The 20,672-nt window shown below is 41.0% G+C and overlaps 1 protein-coding gene across 7 annotated transcripts; it reads right to left on the bottom strand.

Annotated features, from left to right (window-relative positions):
• Positions 1-1,736: 1,736 nt before the first annotated feature.
• ints1 (integrator complex subunit 1) lies at positions 1,737-20,405 on the bottom strand. Of its 7 annotated transcripts, none has more exons than XM_035958084.2 (48): positions 20,310-20,405; positions 19,817-19,934; positions 19,417-19,707; positions 19,099-19,295; positions 18,771-18,908; positions 18,507-18,666; positions 18,303-18,408; positions 17,949-18,135; positions 16,664-16,809; positions 16,438-16,579; positions 16,146-16,322; positions 15,936-16,044; positions 15,726-15,846; positions 15,547-15,624; positions 15,304-15,461; positions 14,956-15,052; positions 14,775-14,866; positions 14,608-14,668; positions 14,325-14,522; positions 13,022-13,151; positions 12,043-12,222; positions 11,738-11,887; positions 11,476-11,655; positions 11,268-11,381; positions 10,999-11,166; positions 10,620-10,731; positions 10,379-10,537; positions 10,144-10,290; positions 9,961-10,059; positions 9,676-9,800; positions 9,223-9,477; positions 8,954-9,113; positions 8,744-8,875; positions 8,032-8,200; positions 7,509-7,635; positions 7,284-7,399; positions 7,096-7,183; positions 6,712-6,962; positions 5,192-5,321; positions 4,825-4,958; positions 4,514-4,706; positions 4,258-4,382; positions 4,035-4,144; positions 3,676-3,792; positions 3,489-3,559; positions 3,307-3,398; positions 2,976-3,085; positions 1,737-2,848 (listed from the first exon to the last, which is right to left on the bottom strand). In XM_035958084.2, the coding sequence occupies exons 2-48, from the start codon at positions 19,869-19,871 to the stop codon at positions 2,733-2,735; spliced, it is 6,573 nt and encodes a 2,190-aa protein (XP_035813977.2). In that variant the 5' UTR covers positions 19,872-19,934; positions 20,310-20,405; the 3' UTR covers positions 1,737-2,732. The 7 variants fall into 7 exon arrangements, with proteins under 7 accessions (XP_035813977.2, XP_035813980.2, XP_035813979.2 ...); XM_035958087.2 differs by having other exon boundaries at positions 3,676-3,789; XM_035958086.2 differs by having other exon boundaries at positions 7,509-7,632.
• Positions 20,406-20,672: the final 267 nt, after the last annotated feature.

Raw genomic sequence — 20,672 nt, 5'->3', positions numbered from 1 at the left:
TCAAGGTGGAACTAGTATTAGTTACTATTTTATAAACTTGTAAATTGGTCCAGTGGTTTCCAACAGGAGAGGTTGATATGACTAATTTGGGAGAAAATAAACCAAATTTGGGAGTTTTTGCTATTTTTGCCATTTTGTAAAGATATTAATCCCATGTAACCACTGCTTTTTCAAAGAGGTCATTGCTCGCTTACCAAAGAAGTTCATATGTTTTTGCACTTTTTTTTAACATTCACTTTTTTATGTAACCTCTTAATCTGAGATGTCCACCTCAAAATAGTACTTATATAAATGCACGTAGTTTTCCTCTACCACAACAAATATGCGGTAGGAAAATAGCAAAATGTTCGAACAAGCATTTAAGTCCTAGCAGCTGCATTCGAGGACACTGAGCCTGGCATGATGAATAAAGGCAGCGGTTGTTAACTTGTCAGTGGTCCATCAGACTATTCAGCAACAGGCTCCCCCCCTCCCACCTCTTTCTCGTTACCTGTCACTCATCTCTGTTCCGCCTCACTGCTGTCCAGCCAATAGGATGCTGGCGCCCGACCAAAACCCCAAGCTGCTAAGACTTGTGTAGCGAGTTGATTGATAACCATAAACAGAGCTTTTGGCTAGTTATAGGACACCATACAGGTGCAATTAACACACCAAACAGCATCAGCATTGAGCAGGTACGGTGCCTGATTGGTGGGACGTGATCCAGTTTACATATGAACGAGTTAATTACATGTGGAATGGATGTGAGAATAAATATTCATGCAAGAGGATTTAGAAGGTTCTGAAGACATTTAAATCAATTTACAATGAGCCGTCACAACTCAGCCTGTCATTCGTTTCCCCATGAAAAATAGCCTAATTTCATCTGCTAGTCAACATACCACCTTAACATAGCAGTTTTTCGTCAATTTTTGAATCACTAGCTTCAGTTCTACACTTTACAAGTAAACACTGCATCATTGTAATCCAAGACAAGCTGCTTTCAACAGTCCAGCCCATGTATCTCACTGATTGTCTCTTATATCTGAATGACAGATTCCACTGACCCACCAGTGTGGGCATGTCTTACCATCACTGAGGATCCTTAACCATGCTGCGGCTGCATCTCCACGTCCGTCCATGTAACAAAACACCAGCAGCACTCTGTGTTGTAAAATGGCCTACCCACATCCCATCTTCAAAGAACCCTTTGGTCTGTGTGATTGAACAATTATCGCCATGGTTAATTTACCATCAACAGGGACGTCCACTTTCCTCGTTCGCCAGCATGCCTGCACATTGTTTAACGTATCCCTTTGACTCCATCAAGAGGTTTTCAGATGAAGTCACTGGCGCTGGGCAAAACAACTCACACTTTCATGGCAAAATGCTTTCCATCACAGCATGTGCATCGCGCCTTTAATTTGTCTGTTACACCCCGGTGAAGAGCGAGCGCACATGTGACAGCTGTTTCCAGTTTTATCAGGATCCAAGAATTATTGGAATGAAATGAAACCTTACACCATTTATTCTTTTCCACCTCAGTCTTTTTTGGAGGTGCAAAAACATTATTTTGAAAGGTAATTATAGGTTCTTGCAAAATTTCTGTTTTTGCAATTTCAGCATGCAACTGCTTTATAGATTAAGTTGCAGTGAAATGTCTTCACTGAGCCTCTGAAGAACAACCCTTACTTGCTGTAATGTTACACTCTTGATTTTCAGTGGGGTAAAGTTAAACGAACAATAAAGAAAGCAGATTCCGAAAGGTATTTTATTATGTTCAAATGAAAATGGCTCACAGATAATGTTCAGGCATTGGAGGATACTGTTTTGAATGATAACCCTTTGTACTTTGGCTTCTGAGTTTCAATAATTTGAAAAGTGTTAAATGGGATGGTTGTTTAACAAATTAAAGCCCTTCAAGATACCAGACAACTGAAAATAAACCACATTTTTTCTTGTATATTTTAGAAACACTGGGGACTGAAAAATGTTAAAGAAAAACAAAAGAAAAGATTACAACTAAACTGATCAAACACCGCTGTGATAAAACAATGGACCATGATGTGGCAGGTTCATTTTAGTGTGTATTTTACCTGAATAATAATTTTGATATTTCATATTCAAACCATTTAAAAAATTAAAGCAAAAAAGCTGTAGTTTATTTTCTCATGGAGCTGTGTAATAATGTCTGTTTATAACTTAATAACTTAAAAAATGCAAAAGTTCCCCTCAAAAATGCAACCAAAACAATTTAGTATCTGTGTAATAATTAGAATAAAATGATATTTTTATCTTTATTTTTATAACCACTGTTGACCATTTCTCCAGTTTTGATATAGTCTGTTGTCTTGAACTAATGTAACTGAATGTTCCAATTCCAGTTCTCTTTTAATTATTAAATTAGTTAAAAATAATTTACATCCCTTACAATGTAACACATGTACTAATTGCCGTATTATCAAAATAACAGAAATTTCACATTTTAATTATAACATTTTCAGCTCATTTAGAGGGAATTTTAATGCATTCTTTCAAGTCACTAAATTATCCAGAAGTTATTATATTACTGGTTTCTATACCAGCTCAGTGTAGGATCCTTTAATCTGCACCACTGTAGAGCCTCTGAGTTTGTTAAACTGTGATGATGAAATTATGTTTGAACTAAAGGGAATTAAAAGAAATAATGGAGCTCTGGAATGCAGAGGGTAAATGACACTTATTTTCAATCAGATGGGGAGTCGTGTGTTTTGTTATGTTGTTGCTTCCATGTGGAGGACCTTCATGGACTCTGAGATCATTGAACTGGTGTCAATTTGTCCGTAGATACCCACCAAAAACGCCTTGTGGAGCAAAATGTCTGCGTGTTCTGGAGAGAGAAAAGAGCGCATTGAATAATGCGGCTACGGATGTGTGTGTCTATCGCTTTATTTACGATTTTGCAAGGTCATGAGACTAGACTACAGAAACGGCACAGCTTATACGTGTCTTCTTACCTTGACAGAGAAGCACGTATTCTGGAAGATTCCTCAGCGCAGTCTGAACCACATCGAAGTTACCACTGCCCATGCAGTACATGAAAGTCGGCAGGAAGTCTGTTGCCAGGCTGCAGCACAAAAAACATACACTCTTACGCAATGAAAAGTAAGTGACAGCAAGGAAATTATGAAGACAGATGGACTGTAGAGCAGTGACACACAGATGGATATCATAGAAGCATCATTTAGAAAGAAAATCATTGGTTCTTCCCAGGTTCTGCTGCACATTTTGGTTTGATTTCTACAAGCTTTCTGTGAATGGTTTCATCCTGAAGCCATGTAAACTTACCAGGGATTATTCTGGATGCAGCGCAGGGCCAGACTGAAGGCCATGTTCCGACACAACTCTTCAGAGGAAGTCATGAGTCTCTGCAGATCACTCTGCAAACACAAAAACAAGGTGGTGATCGACGTGACACACTGACAGTTAGAACACTTGATCTTCATTTGCGTCTGTTCTTCGTGACTCACAATGAAGTACTGTATGATCTCTGGGCTCCTCCTTGACTTCTCATCCACCTCTGTCAACACTTCCAGCACATCTATAGCAGACGGGGCAAAAAATCTGTACATTAGTCATATAGGTAAAAGAGACAATACTTACTCAGTATGATTTGAACATATGAAGGGGGCACTGCTGCAGTAACATGTTAGTTACCCTCCACTGCTTCTCCTCTGGACATCTTTTTCATGTACATTGTCATGTCTGCAGCACTCAGGGAAAATGAGGCTGATATGTTGACTAGTGGCAGAGAACCAGTGGACACATCATCTGCTAAGAAGCAAAAAATATTATTTAGGAAACTGCATGCCACTGTAGTACTCGTCGTTTACAAGAAAAGAATATAAAAGAGCTCTCACACTGCATCACTGAAAATGTAACCACACATTCAGACAAACGGTACACAAGCAGGTGAAAGGTGACAACTTAAATGTTTCTACTTTTTACATATATGAGGGCTTTGTAAAATCTCCATGTTCAGGTTGTCAAAAGCTGATACCTACAACTGTGCTTACCATCTCTTTCTTCTGCTGAAACCTCCGCAGAGGAGCTTTTCACTGGCAAAGTGAGTCCAGCAAGCAGAGATTTCAGCTGGACCAGGTCTGGATTTTCAGCACACATACGCCTGAAAGAAGAAACAGTAAAATAACTTTAAAGGAAAACCATTGTTGGTATAAATATTATAAAGAGAATTCATTCAGTGTTGATTTATCACAAATTAACTCAAAAGAGACTTACTGTAAGATGTCAGAATGCTTCTGTAGATAAGGAATGGCTGCTGCTGCATCATGCGTTATGTACTTCTGCGTGAACTGTAGAAACTTATTGATGAAAACCAACGGAGAGCGAGTCCTCTGAAAGTTCTGCAAGATGAGGGATACACAGATATATAGGAACAATGTAAAACTTGCATTTACAACTCATTCAAACAAGTTGTGTCTGATCTCAACCCTGAATCCTCAAGCGAGGATTTGAACGCATGTGAGCTGCCCACCTGAAGGACCTTCATAAAGGACAGAAGGCAGTCTTGAAGCGCCCTCTGGTGGTCACTGTGGAAAACAAGTGGCTGCAGCAGCTCCAGGATGGCGAGCACGTTGCTGAAGAACGTCATGTGGTTTTGCTGTCGAAATTCCTGCATGTTTAGGTGCATGCGACCGTGTAGGAGGCCTGCAATCATGGGAAGGTGTCTGGAGGAAAAACAGAAAAAAGAAAGGAACAACAGTCTTTAGCTTGAATACTCTTGTATAGCAGCAGTTAATCTAAAGCTTGTAAAGAGCAACATGGTGTACTTTCTTGTTTTCCCACCTGAGTAAAAGGACAGGGTGTGACACAGCCAGCTTCCTGCAGGCAAGGTTGGCGTCGGACACACGGCCCTCAACGGACTTTGAGTCTCCTATATCAGCAAGCAGCGTGACCAGGCGATGGACCAGGACGTCAAGCTGAGAAACATTCAAATGCACAGTTTACACTCCATAGTATAATGGTATATCATGGGTTTAAGAACTGCATTTTCAATAGTATTCAGCACAAAGCATTTTTTGAGTGGATAAACACAAAACAGCTACTGAACACAAGAAGCCAATTATAAAATCAAATAATTTTCACGATTACGAGCACTTTCTGTGGGTACATTTCAAGATGAAGATGAACTGAGCAACTAAGACATCTTTACCTTGCAGCTGCTGCCGTCTGCAGCCCCTCCGATGCTGAATGTGCCTTCAGGCAGGGTAACGTGCTGGATGACCTCAGGGAAGTGCAGATAGATCTGCAGCAGCAAGTTCTGGCACCACTTACTCATTGCACTGAAAGCCAAAGTAAACAAAAAGCTAAGTATACTTTATGCTATAGTTTAGGGACAAGCCACTAAGGAATAAGTCTTTCACTTTAGGGAAAATACTTTTTATTATTGGCTTAGGACAGTTCAGCCGTCCATCCTAAGGCCACAAGCTTAGTAAGAAAATAATCAAGACTGTAATCCGCGATGTTATTGAGTTGTGTAGCTCGAAGCTATTTAATTGACAGTGACTGCTTGACCAGTTTTGTGCAGCAATAGAAAGCCTGTCACAGCTTTACTGTATAGCCTTACTGGCATTATAATGCAGCTTTACAGAACAAGTTGTAGTTTTTGTGAAACAACTCTCACTTATTTTTTTGCACTGATTACCAACAAAGCTGATATGAAATTAAAGATTACGTAGCACGATAAAACAGCCCTCTATTGTTTTTGTCTACAAGCTACAACAATTAATCTACATTAATACAAACTAGGTACTTCAATGGCATAATGTAATTCGGAGGTATTTGCCTTCAAGTCACTGCAGTTTTATAAAATCCTCTTACTGGCTAAAGCTCTTGTCGGGCTCAAAAGATGCACTCTCTACTAAATGAAAAGTTGATTACAGCTATGCATTAAGTAAATCAGTGCGACCTTGACCAAGAGTAAGAAGTCTGCTCGTTGTTCAATAGTTTGCGTGTAATTGGAATAAACACCAGCTTATCTGACAGCAAGCTCTCCCAAGAAGAATACTTAACATACAATCAAGTGTTTATTCAACACAAGGCCAAAACCCTTTACTTTCAACATGTTTTTATCCTGCCATATTTTCACTAGCTACCATTTAACCAGACAGCTTAGCTGTACTTAAAATACTGTAATTCTGAAGCTAATTTTGCTTGACCTTGGCCAAAGTTTCCTCATTAAAGTGGTTTAATAACCAGAGACATATTCATGAAAGGAGGGTTTGCCTCCACAAAGAGTTGCACCCTGATCTCTGACAGCTAAGTCAGAGCAGGAATTCACAACACAGGCAAGTTTAGAGCTTCAGCCTTAATCCTCTTGCCTTCATTATAATACACTGAGCTTTTAAAGAGATCACAGTACAGACGACTTCTGCTGGTTTTAATTTCACACCAATAGACCTAATTATCGAGTTTTCCCTGGTCCACAGCATTGTGGCTGACAGAGGAAGTCTGAAAAGTTCATCTGCATCGAGAAGGAAAATCTTGTGCGATTTACCCCAAGTTTATGAGCGCGGCATAACAAGAAAAAAAATGACTTACAGTATTTGGACTAATTAGAGAGAACAATACAATGCATTGAAATGAACTGGTTGAACACTTTGGCAAACCTTAGATAAAAAAATGTGATGAACACATACATCTTAAACAACAAGAGAGGTGTCTGTGTCTTACCTGTCCTCCCGCTTCTTTGTGCAGTTGATGAGGTACTCGGATACTTTCTTGATGTTTTCTAGAGCTCCATCACAGTAAGAGTGAAGGAGGGGCAGCCTAGACTGGATGAGGGAGCAGGAGGTCTGGTCAGCACCACTTTTGTCATCATGAGGTGAGTTGCGACTGTTGAGCTCTGACTCCGACAGGATCAGGTCCACCAGGCTAATGAGCTCCTCTGAACTGAGACGCAGCACAAACTTCTCTGTTTTCTTCTGTACAGACAAAAAGGAAAACATGAAAATCATCTCCAGCAGAACTGACCCGGTTCGACTTTGGTCTCATTTGAAAATGATGTGGAAAAATAAGTGGGCAACTGGGAGTTTGTTTGCAATGTTTTGATCCTACTTGAGGGATCTTCTGGTCGCGTCCTTGCCAGATACGTGGAATGTGACTGCACGCCCACAGGAAGTCCAGGGCTGATGATGGGTCTAGCCTGAAGATTAGTACAGAGAAATTGAGCTGAATGTAAGAAAATACTTCCTCAATAAAATGTCAAGCTACTTTAAGAGGAACATTTAAAAAAAAATATGTACTTGTAGTCTCTGCGTTTGCTGAGAAGAGCACTGATACACTGCAGCAGGGTGGACCAGTTTGACTGATGTGTAAGCAAGGCCAACAGATACGGTCTGTAGGCTGGAGTGCCTCGTGCCTGAAACAGATAACAACAAGAAAGGAGGCACCACTAATGCCAAGCGAATACCTATTCTCGTGCGATAAGACAAAAGAAGAAGAGTATCTACATGCAATGCTTATCTTACCTTGTTGAGGGCAAACAGCAGCTTCTGTTGAAGGTCTGGACACACTGAAGTAACCTCAGGGTCAAGATGTTCCAGCCAATCAACCAGCAGCCCAGAGTTCAGCCCTGACTTTGTCACCTCAGAGCTACTGGCAAAGTTCAAACTGAAGGGTTATTCTACAGAAATTTAATTCAACATCTTTTGGCTTCAACAGCCTTAATCGAGACCTCAAACAAAAATGATGCAAAATACAACTTAGCTTAAGATATTAGCTCCAGTGTTCAGGAAATTGTGATTTTAGCCCTCAAGAATCACACTTTACAAAATGTTTCAGTAGTAACGTTGCCTCTAAAGCCACCATAAAGCTGCGAAACCAATTAAACATTCCTGAACGAAATCTAATAGGAGTTTACAAGTACAAGGCCACAGACGGCAGGCGCCGTTTAGCTATTTTTGTCACAGGCAGCCGTGTTTGTCATTTAGTGCTGTCAAATATAAATGTTTCTTGCATGACTTGAGAGGGAAATAGAATTGCAATGCTCACTTGGTAGAATCCACTTCCTTTTTCATAGCTCGCTCCTCACTTTCCTGAAGGAGCAAGGAAATCACCATGGCAACAGGGCCAGCCGTCCCATTCTGTGTACCAACAGTCATCAACAGAGACAGAAGCTCCTCCAAATATGGTGACTTCACCTCCATCAGTCCTTGTAACACTGAAAAAAACAGCACAACACATTTACTCATGTGCTTTGGACTGCCTAATTGCATTCATATGAAGCAAAGCCAAATGTTAAATGCTTCAGCAGCTTTTGTGCCTTAGTGGCACCAAACTAGGGTTGTAACAAATGTGTTAAATAATATACAAGGTTGGTGATTTGGTTCACATCATCTAAGGACCAATTCATCAGGAGTCTTGCTCCCAGTTCAATGAGGTCAACTCTGCTGTTGATTTCTTTTTAGTGAAGCACTCATTTTGTCTTGTTCTAAATGTATGAAAAATCTAAAAGGGTCAGAAATTATAATAATAAAACAATGATTTTATATAATTGTCATACATTTTTATTAAATTGAATTCTTAAAATTTATTCTAGAATTAAAAACATAATAACCTATGATAACAATTAATGTACCTAAGGTGGAGGCAACTAATCAGTTTTCAAACAAGCAAGTTTTGCTATGATATTCACTAATCTCTGGAACAGCTAAACAAACTAATTTAATATGCATTCATATCCACACAATGACTCTATTGATACCTTTTCCAATGAGTTCAGCTTCTGCATTACATCTCTCTCCAGCTCTCAGCATCACCATGATGGCTCTCAGTGGCACTTCAGTGTCTCTGCGATATGCCAAAGCCTCAGCGAGGTGAAGGAAACCCGTACGTACTACAGGGCGGAGACATTTATCACTCACTGTTTACAGAAAATGATACAAGTGAAAAGATAATTAGTTGGGGTGCTTACCATCGTTGTGCCTGTGTTTATGAGAGTTTTGACTGGCAAAGGATTTGAGCAGTGTCTTTAGTGGTCCTGCCTCCACAGTCGGGTTGTCTAGCCAGATTAGCATCTCAACAATGACTTTGAGGAACAGTGAGGAGAAAGCAATGTCTTGCGACACGAGACGCTACAAAGAATACACACAAAGCAAGAGAAAAAGACAAAAAAAACATTAGAATTTAATGTCTAAGAATAGCAGCTGATTGAATCATGCACCGATTGTCAGTATGTTGTACCTGGTAGAGGTGAAGTTGCCGCATAAGTGGACAGGAGAGGGCATGGCTGCGGTGCATTGACATGACAATAGGCCCTGCATGGGTAGAGGTGAGCAGGGCTGTGATGGCCTGTAGCAAACGGAATGCCAAACCACCTTGCTGAATCTGACCCTGCTTGGCTCGCATCAGTTCTTTAGCCAAGGCCTGCTGCAAGGCCAGAGAGAGCTGACTGGGAGGGGGGCCGTGCCAACGAGGGTCCACCTTTAGCGGAAAAATCTGTGAAAGGAAGCGAAAAGACAGGTCTGGTTGACACACAACATGCTGACAGAAATTTGAAATTAAAGAAAAAATCTGGACATAAAGCTATTTCCAATGAATAACTGACATTTAGCCCAAAATAATTGTTCTGGTTGTCAAAACGGTCAAAAAAAATCAAAACCTATGGATCAGATTTAAACTTCTAATAAATCCTACCTGAAGCAACATGCCAGTGAGATCATCGTCAGGCCCGACTGCAGGAAGCTGACTGGCTGCTCTCATCTTCACAGAGCTGTGGGGAGTTTCCACAGTCACTTTGGCCTTACTTGTTTCAGCTGAATCTGTTGATGAGGGATATAATCACAAAATTAACAAATTTACATCTATTCTTTTAATGTACATTTGTCATTAAAACTTTAAGATTATGTGCAAATATAAACAAACTTAAGAGTAAGGTGGGTGAACTGGTTTAATTTAATGTTGGAGGATGAAATGACTGACCTCTGCGTGCAGGAAGAGAGGAACTCAGTAAAGCATGGAAAGTATGCCCCCCAGTGGCCCCTCGCTCATGCTGCACCTCAACCAAGTGGGCCATATAATCTGTTACAGAGGAAATAAATGCACAGTAAGCATCTAAAAAGTATTTAAACTTTTCAACAGTAGAATACTGGCAGGAAATCTTACGCTTGTCCATGATGTTTTGCTCCAGTGACTGTGGATCATGGGAGACAGCTTGATCCAGGTACTGCAGAAGTTTACTCATGCTGGAAACTGGAATTCCAAAGGACTGAACAAACAACAGCAGCTGCTGCGGCTCCAGGTCTTGCAAAGCTGAGGGAAACATGCGCATTGGTCCATTAAAAAAGAAAAAATCTCTTACTTGGTGAGCCACACGTTTGTGTACAGTGAAAACTTGTACCTGCATCAACCAATCGAGAGACCTCAGATCGAATCATTCTCAGTTTCAACCAATCAGGCAGCAGAAGGGCCTCCTCAGAGGTGTCTACCAGGAAGGCAGTGGGGAGAGGTTTCTTGTCCGGGAACCAAATGTCCAAAAGAGCATGGAAATCACTCTCTCCTATAAAAAAAGAACAATTGTAAGATGTTTGTATAGTCATTTTAACAATGCAAACATTGAACTTTTAAATGAACAGGACTACCTTTGGGTGGCCCCAGAGTCAGCAGGATCACCATAGCATGGACTACAAGAATGTGCATTGTAGCAGTCTCTCCTGTCGTCCAGCGCAAAAACACCTGATCCTGAGATTCTGACTGGAAAACACAAACAGAACAAAGTTTGTCAAGCACAAGTGTCATCAAGTAAAACATTGCTTTCTTGCACTCAACCCATCAAGACTGTTCACTGAAAATAACAAGGTCACTGTTTGCAAAACCTTGCAGTGAGTTTGACAGCATGAAGATTTTTAGAATGTAAAGAACATCAGACATATTTTTATAGCTCAAGATAAACAAAAAGTTCCCTGTACTGTTAATATCACTGTCTAATCAGTTAGCAACATGGCTTTCGCCATTGCTCACCCAGCTGTAAAGATCCTCGCCCTCCTTTGTCTTCCTCATCCTCTTGATGTATGCAGAGAAGATGGTGAGGAAAGCAGAGAGCACAGCATCAGACTCAGGCCTGCTGGAGTGTTTGGAAAACAGGTTGTTCATGATGGTGGAGCGTTCAACAATCAGCCGGGCGATGTCCTAAAGAAAGCGAGAGAAAGACCAAATCCATTTCAGCACTGCTCTGTGAAGACAGAACTGGGAAAACAAAAGTATGAGATGATGAACGTTGAGCAACTCGCCGTGATTACCAGGGCCAGGTCATTATGAGAAGCCTGCTCCTCCACAGGTGCATGCTGGGACAAGTAGATTAGATAAGCACTGATAGTCTGTGGATCTGTCTCCATGTGAATGGCCTAAAAGGGAGCAGACACAACCTACTTTTTAATTCTCATTAAAGTTTTATATCTACTTCCGGTTATCAACAATTCATTGTTGACACAGACTGACCTGCTGCAGAGCTGTTGACGTCATGCCTCTGACAGTATCAAACAAGGGGAGCTTTGGGAGGTCTTGCAGCAGCCACTGGTACCCTGGCAAGAGTTCAGCATCTGCAGAGTCTTCTTCCATGGGCTGGTCACGCTCTTCTCCATCTTTCAAGCCACCTTCACTCAGAACCAACGACAAACCCTACACGCAAATATGTCAGGCATGTGAAATCTCTGTCTGTTTTTCTTTCTGAGCACAATGCTACAAAAGAATTTCTCCTCACTTTCATTGCTAGAACCCTTGATGCAACCTGAGAAGAGCTGAGGCGACGCAGGAAGTAATCCAGCACTTCACATGTTGTCTGTTCGTCTGCCTTAGGACCTAACAAGAGGTCCTGGAGTCGTCCAAGTAGCTGTCGTTGCTTTTGTTGTCTCTAACAGGGGCAGAGATAGTAAATCAAGATTAGTCCATAGTCTAAGTTCAATTTGGCACCCAGATGCAAAGATGTATACTTAAGAATGTGTATAAATTCAGCATCTTCATTCGAAACAAACCCCTGCAATTAAGGGGGGAAAAAAATCAAAGTACCTGTCTCTTCTTGGCCCTCTGTTCTTTGCTCTCTCCTTCTTCGTCATCCTCTATTGGCAAACTGTCATCCGCAGCATCATGCAGAAGGAATTCACACAGACACTGAACTGGAAGCACATCCAAGGACCCTTCACTGGACTGGACCAAGTCAGCCAACCACGGCATGGACTGAGACGAAGCCTGTGACGGATTGAAGGTGTATTACAGTTATAGGGTTTCACCTACACTATAAAAAAAACAATGCCACATTTTCTCTTATCTGAGAAAGACAATGATTTGAGGATCAATTTGGTTATTTTTTTTGCCAGTGTTTCATGTTTTAAGGCTGGCCTGAATAGCCCCGATTAATGACGGGGGGAACGTTACCCATATTTTTTATAGAAAAAAATATGGGTTCCCATCCCATGACAGCCATTTCTGCACCAAGGCAATATATGTATTACATATTGAGGCAAATCCTTATTATGAAGGAGTTAAGCAGTTAGAGAGGCAGTCTAACAGTGTTGGAGCACTGACAAACATTTTGCTGTAATTTGTATTTTTTAAAACTCAGTCATAGTTTGATAATAACTGCAGATAGGCTTTGAGAAAGGTAAGAAACAACCGACTTAATTAATTTAAGAGTTATGGTCAAGTTGCCAAAATGCGTTCAATTCAAAATAATGTTTTAATCAATTAAGCTCCTGTCAGCGTATTGTTGCTGTCAACACGTATATTCACAAGTTAAATCATGTCAACCCCAAATAGAGAAAGACTTATGAGATTTTAAAAGCATTAATGGTCACTCCTTTTGATCAGATGTCTCAATAATCTTGTCTGTGTGACCCAACATGTACTATACCAAGGCTGAGCTACCGGACCACATTCAAGAAATGCATTCAGGTTTAAGAAACAAGTCCGTAAAACTTCAGAAAATATGATTAAACTGTGAGCAGGAAGGGGATGTTGAGTTTGGGGCGACTGGTTAATCAAGCATTACCTGTCTCTGGATGATGTTGAGAAGAAAGTCGGGGTTGCGGCTCCGGCAGAGGAGGTGACCAAGACGCAGCGACTGGTTGAGAGTTTTCACCTGCTCCTGGACCTGAGGAGGAGGTCGACGAGGAGGACCCCTGAACACAAACAATTACAACTTTATCTTCCCATCTCGTAAACGTTAAGACAATGTATCATGACTTTAAAAACTCACGAGTTGATCGAGTAACAGCATTTTTTGCTGACAATAAAGGTTCTATGATCTGTCTGTGGCACAGAAAGGAGGACTGTCGAGGTCACTGTCATTTGTAGTCTATAACTGAGACATATTTTTAAAGGGTACAATTTGTCATTTGTCGTGTAGTTGAAAGGAGATGGAGCGAAGCGGCTTATTAGCATGCTTTGCCTGTCTTTGTGCAAGACTTAAGGTGATATTCTTTCAAGTTCTGCCATGGCTTGATGTGGAACCTGTAATGGGAAAATAGTGGGCTTGTGTAATGCATACTGCTTAACCCTCCGAACCCTAAAACCCACCAGCAGATGTGAAAGGCATGCTAATTTTAGAAAAACTGACAAACGGACATCATCGGTCAGAGAAAGACACTATTAAAACAGGAAGAATCTTTAGATTTTCAACTTTTTGGCAGTCCTTAAACTATTCAGGTGTGACTTTTGGTTTCATCAGGTAAACCCAAACCTGAGCTAAAACAGGGATATTTCATCAAATTCACTTTATTCTACATGTCTGATTTAAACGTCTGCAAAAAATCTGTTGTTTGCAGGAACCAGTTTCTGGGACAACCGAGAAACCATTAGTGACTCAGCTGTGACTAACAATTTACATGATAAAAATTCAGGGAATTTTTTGGCTGAACTAAGCTTAACTGCAGGCTGCATTTACACAGAGTAGATAAGAGACACGGATGGAAACAAAATAAAACATTTTGTAAAAAAAAATTAAAATAAAAAAAAAAATACAGAATGTAGAGCTACAATTTTCTCCAGTGTTGAAATTGGAAATTTTAATTTTAACTTTGTTATGCTACAGGAAAGACATTTTTGAGTTCTCCTTCTTTCTCGCCATAGTTGTGCAGTCTTCCTAGAGGTGTAGGATTTTATATTGTAGTATAAAATGTGACAGTAACTTAAACATGCCCAAAAATTGCATGTGGATCAGAGGGTTAAAGCCTTTGTCATATGCAAAGAATAGCACTAAGAAGACGGTGATCTCAAAGGTTCGATTACATGAATTAAAATCTGTCACACTAGGATGGAATTCAATTCTGAAGTAATTTCTCTTGGTATCTTACTGCGGGTCCAGACTGGTAAGCTGAGACAACAGCAGGCTGTTGCTCTCGGTGATAGTCTGTTTGGTGGAAGCTGCTGCCAAGTGACTCTCAAAGGCCAAGATCTCCTGTTTCTCTCTCTGGGAGATCTGCAGCTCCCTGTTGATCATCTCCGTCTTTGTGTCCTCATCCGCGATGGTGCAAGGAGGGTATGTGTAGTTACTATGAAAGCGCAGAGACGAATGTGTTAGCTGTTCAGCCCAGTCACACATAAATAGTTTAATTCTACATAACAAACTTTACATACTTTGTCATAACCATCTCCATAAGCATTTTCAATGTAGGATAGCCATCCCAGGCAGCTAAACCTAAAGGAAATAAAGAAGTCAGACAATATATTTATCAAAAATATATTGCTTAAAACACATATAACAACTTATCTTGTGTATATAGGAGTATATGTCATTGTTGTACCTATCTTCTGAGGATTAAATGCAGCCACCACAAGCAACAAGAGCCATGCCTTCCAATAGAGCGTGGATATTGCCAAATTTGGTGGTTGGTACCTTAAATGTTAGGAGTCATTTGTTACTTTAGTCTGTAAATTGTATGACATGTATGTGTTTTGAAAAGCCATTGAAGACAGCTGACTTACCCTGCTGGCAGCTGGATGTTTTCTGGGTGATGGTATGTACACAGATTCAGGACTGCATCAATGAGCTGGATCCTTTCCACTCTCAAGACCTCTAGATCTGTTTAACAAAGAACAGCCACAAAACCACAGCAACAATGATCATATTTCCCTTGTTCATACTTTCCTAACATTATTTAGCTAACTCGCAAAGATAAAACATGAGTAAGCAGTCGCCTTGGAAGACTTAAGGCAGCTCATTAAACTGAGGCACAAGTGTTTACTGAGTGTCCAAACATTCTGCCAGGGTGCAGTATAAACACCTTTAACTACGCTCATAAACATTCACAGCCAAAATTGATCTGCACACACCATCGGACTGAACTCCGGCAGCTCTTTTAACCAGGTGATCTGCGAGCTCCATGGCATCTGCGGGGCCAAGAGGCAAATCCCGTGACAGGCCGATCACCAGTATGCGCATCAGCGTGTCCTCCAACAGGGGCACCTCCGAACAAAGGCGAAGGAAGAAGCTGAGGAATGAAAAAAATTTTGCTCCATGAAGTGACACCAGTAAAGAGTCGGTAAATAACTTGAGAGTGCTAGAGGGTGGCTCACTTTCTGTCGCTCTCAGGAGGCCAGTTGTCCCACTTGTAATATGTCTCAGGTTGCTCTGTGAAAAGCACTTTGTGAAGGCTGCAGACAAGAGGAATAAAAGTCATGCATCAAGTAGTGGAAAATATGACAAGCTGGTCCTGGTTGGACCTTAAACACATCAGACCCATGCAGATACTGACCAGTGAACGTAGTCTTTTGCGCCAACTTTGCTGATGGTAGGAACCACAGTGTGAAGCCACCACACAGCATCTCTCTGGATGGCAGCGATCTGATTCTGGAACGACCTCAGGACCTCCAGATCTGAAACAAACCACAAGCGTGTTCAACCCAAAGCTACGCCTACAAAACGCACTATTATTACACGACTAAAACAAAGACACAGCACGCACTCTTCTTCTCTCCTTTGTCCCATGCAATGCCAGCTTCCTTGACCTGTGCAGTGATGCCCAACATCATGGAGACGGTCAGCAAATCTGTCACCTGGATGACAAAACGCTCCTGTGGGAGAGATGAAGATAAACAGCTCAGCATTAAGCATAAATACATGAAGAGTGCAGCTGAAATGAGGTAGCACTGTGGCGTTTTCATTTTCGTATTACTTTGAACTCCATGTCCACATAGCTGGCCTCCTTTCTCTCCTGCATCAAACCAAAGCAAAATGACTGGAAGTTGATCTCATGCTTGGTCTGTTTGATAATCTCTCTCAGCAAAGCTCGGGAGGCACGGAGGTAATCATCCTTATTGGTTAGCAAGTCCTGGAACACCATTGCCAAGAACTGCAGACACAAAAATACAAGAGGAATGTTGATTTTGAGAAAAAAAAAATGAAATTCAAACTCAACACACTAAAAATAGCAGCACAAAAAAATATTTGAAAGGGTCTAGTTTTACCTTTGGAGCCTGCTCTGGGCTGTGCTGCAGCACTGTATGGAGAACTTGCATGTTGTTGGGATTCCTGGCATTGGAGAGCTCATTAAAGATCACCAGCTTCACCATAGTGCCCAGGTTGTCTCTGTTTGCGTTTAGCAGCTCCCTGAACCATGACATTCAAAGCACCGGTTAGAGTGAGTTACTGAGTGTGGAAGCAAGATGGAGGTGTGATAGTAACTCCACAGACCTGACACACAGCATATAGTGGTTGAGAAGGACTTTAGGTTTGAGTCGGATCTTGATCAGGTTAGAGATCACCTCCATGTCGTCTGCTCCGTGGGTGTTGCAGTTCATACACAAAGACATGAGGAGGTCCTGAGCCGGTCGAGTCAGCTGTGCACACAAAAACAAGTGAGTTAATGCTTCATGACCAATACCAGGGGTCGACCAACATGCTGTCATCAGGGCCGATACTGAACATTAGTAATCAAAGACATCGATAGCCAATATTTGTAATGTGAAGTAATGTATATTTATGGCAAAAATGAAAATCTTAGCGTCAACCATGGTATTGAGAATAATTCTACCACAAAATTTTGTTGAAATCTTTGTAGTTTTTCAGGTATAACACATTTTTAATTAACCTTTTCAAGTCCAAAGGGAGGTTTTTTTTTTTAAGTGCCAAAGTGACACCATTTATCACAGCAAGAAACTGAATGAATTGCCTGATTTTCAATTTTCCAACATTACTTGAAATAATCATGTATCAACTTTCAGTTTTGTCAGGAAAACTGAGCAGATCTAAGCTTAATACCGTGACACCTTATCAAACTTAGCTTACGTAAAATGTCGCCAAAACTAAACATTTACCACAAACCAGATTCTGTAAAAGCGAAAAATTCTGCACTCCTCTGTGCAACCAAATATATTATTTTTATTATGATTTATGGCAACATCCATTTGTTTCACTGCACAAAAGACATTTTTGCATTCTCTCAAAACGCTGTTTCCATAGAGTTGCAGGACTTCATATTGCAGCAAAAAAATAAGCCCACAGCGAGGTGAAGTGTAGCAGGAGCCAAAAATGTCCAGAGGCTGCTTAGGGTTCAGAGGAATCAGGAGAAACTTTATAACATTGATCCCTCAGTGTGTAACCAATCAGATAGTGCTGTGGGCTGGATAGTGTTCAAGACCAAAGAGTGGTGATGACAGGCTGAGAGCGGTGGCTGCGTCAGAGTCAAAATACCACATTTATAAATTAACTGTGCAGCAATCGCTGAAAATAAATAACAATGATAGCTGGACAAATGCTGAATATCAGATCTGATAATTGCCCAGGCTGATGAATAGTTGACCCTTAGACTATACAAAGTTAGCGATTAGGCAACAGAATGTACTGCCAATGTATTGAGCTCTTAGTGCTTCATAATAATTTTAGCCACTGGAGATTATTTCACAATTTATTTCAACAAGATACCGTGACAGATTATTAGCATTACTGTTTTACTACGTGTCAGTGTTGCACATCTTACCTTTGGGTTTTGCAGCCACATTTCCAGCCTCTGCACTGCCATGAGTCGTGCCTCTTTGTATCCACACGTGGCTGTGAGCAGACGAAGCAGGTTTCGGGACACGTTGTCCATCGGTTGTCTGCGGTTCAACTGATCCCTCAGCACATCGAGCACATAGTCCTCCACGCTCTCTGCCAGCTCTTCATACCTACAGATAAAAAGAGAATAACAACTAGCACAAAACGGAACCATTCTAAACAATTCAAAGTGTGCGACATTAATTCCAACATCTTATCGTCCATCAAATGTAAATCTGAACTGAATCTAAAATCTGAACTGTAGCAGCCATCACATCTATACTTGTAGTTGTCATACCTCGGCATAACCTGCCCTTCATCCTCAGGGCTGAGTTTCTCTTCTGCTATCAACAATTCAGTCTGGCTGTCATCCTCATCTGGGGTTGAAGGATGAGGGCTGCTGCCTAGAAGAACCAAAAGCAGCAAAACTCATCAGCACTTGTTTCTGAATTCAACAAAGCTGACCCCAAACAGAACAGGGAATTTTTCAGATGTATCATACCTGCACTGAGATCTCCACCAGAGCGGCCAGTATCAGCCTGCAGGAGCATACTCTTTGGGGGCATCTTTGTGCCAAAAGCGGTCTGAATATTATCAACAAAGTTCTTGCAGTGAGAACTGTCCACCCAGATTCTTTCACCCAGCGAGTCCTCAATATACACCTGAAAGTACATTTTACATTGAGAAATGAAAATTTAAAGATGGAAAAGCACTTGTTGATATAAGTAATGTGTAAAATTTACGTGAATTGTCTGGACATTCTTACCTTGACAAAGATTTCGGGCCAGTTTTCGTCCTCCTCATAGGCTGCCATTAGCAGATTACAGGCCAGAACAGATACCAAGCTGTTGCCTTTTGCTTTAAAGTTGATAGAAGCATCTCGACGCAGGAGACTGCACAAGGCCTTGTGTAAAAACAAGACAGGTGGAGAGTGACAATAGTTTTCAAATGTTCATTTAAAGAAAAACTGTTACGCTGCAACACTAAGAAGATTATGACAAATGTGTATTATAATATCATAACTGGTATCTTTATATTGCTGCTAGCTTCCTCTTTGCATATGTGTAAGAGTATTTCTGTATTAGGTGGCTTACCTCAATAATTCCTTCAGTAGCAAAAACATTGGGCTTGATTTTGGCCAGAAACATGAGGCTGAGGTACAGCGTAATATCAGGCTTGGCTCTGTTCATCTTGAGCTGCTTCACTGCTCCACACAGCAATCCCTCAATGCGATCATCATTTCCTTCTGACTCAGCAGCTTCAATCTCATCCAGCAGAACCGCTGGAGAAACTGCCACAATAAGAGAGCAAATGTTACTTTCCTTGTCAGTCACTAACCGAGAAATTGTAGCTAGCTCTATATGAGCTTTTACAGTTCTTTCAGAAATACAGACTTAAAACTACTGCTTTACCTTCAATAGGTATCACTGACGGCTCTTTTATTGAGGGCGATATAGCCCTCTTGTCCACAGCTGCAACATCTGCGAGTCGTCCCAGGGCACTGACTGGAGGGGTGGTGGATAGTTTGGGCCGTTTGGTGAGGTTGGACAGACCTGATGAAGAAGGTAGAGCGGAGGAAGTCTCTCTTTTGCGGTCAGCAGGTAAACCTGTGGATGCTGGCTTCAGGAGGACCGCTGGGGCTTTGGGCTCTCCTGCCTGGCTTTTTGATCCCAGAGCAATGAAGTCACCTGGTGGAGGATGGCCTGGGAAAGACAGATGTCACAGCTAGTTGTAATCTTTTTTTTAAGTAAAAACTATCATCAACATATAACACAAAAATAACACAAGAACTGACTATGTAGCTAATCGTACCTGATGGTTTTGCAGCACTGGGGCGCCTTAGAGTTGTTGGCTTTGGACGATTCATCTTTAGTGACGGGCAGAAGTCAAAACCAAACTCTCAGCAGATTAAGGTGGTGACATTACCTAGCTTAGAGAAGCACGCGAATGACAAAAACACGAATAAACACAAAGTTAGTAACGTTATCTAAGGCAACAACCAACTTCAGTTAGCTACTTACGACCATAAATCAGAACAACTCTATTATCAAGGAGAGCAACAATAGTATCGCAAACCAAACGATACGTTCAGTCTTAAGTGACAACTTGAACGCCGTTGATTACTTTTTACAACAGATGACTAAAATGCTAGGCTAACAACAATGAATGTGCTAACGCTAGGTGGCTATTAGCATCTTTAGCTAACATAACGGCGTCGAGCATCAGCAATAACAGAAACTACAGGTCATTTTCCTTAAACTTAAAGTCAGAGTTATTCGTTCATTGAAAAACTTTTTTAACTGACCGTAATCAACCGAACAGACACTGTTAAGGTAAAAATTACTGACGTCTAACAGCTATCAGACTGACTGAGCCGTGACGGCATCTTCTTCTCTGTATTAATGTTGCTCACTTACAAATAGAAACGTTCATACCGCCCCCAGCGCCGGACAACGGTTCTACACAGGAAGAAGATTTCCCTTCGTCGATGTATGAAATAATTTGGTGAAATAATTTTGCTTAAATAAATAAAATCCAATGCCGTTTTACTCAGTCTTAAATAAATTAAAGAATTGGTCACCCAAATTATACTCAATTAAATTTTGTTTTATTTACGTAGTACCAACTCAAAACATATGTCATCTCAAGGCTCGAGAGAGATCGAAGT

This window comes from Amphiprion ocellaris, chromosome 19 (genome assembly GCF_022539595.1).
Source record: "Amphiprion ocellaris isolate individual 3 ecotype Okinawa chromosome 19, ASM2253959v1, whole genome shotgun sequence".
Taxonomy (NCBI): Eukaryota; Metazoa; Chordata; class Actinopteri; family Pomacentridae; genus Amphiprion; species Amphiprion ocellaris.
This window is presented reverse-complemented; position numbering and strand designations above follow the sequence as displayed.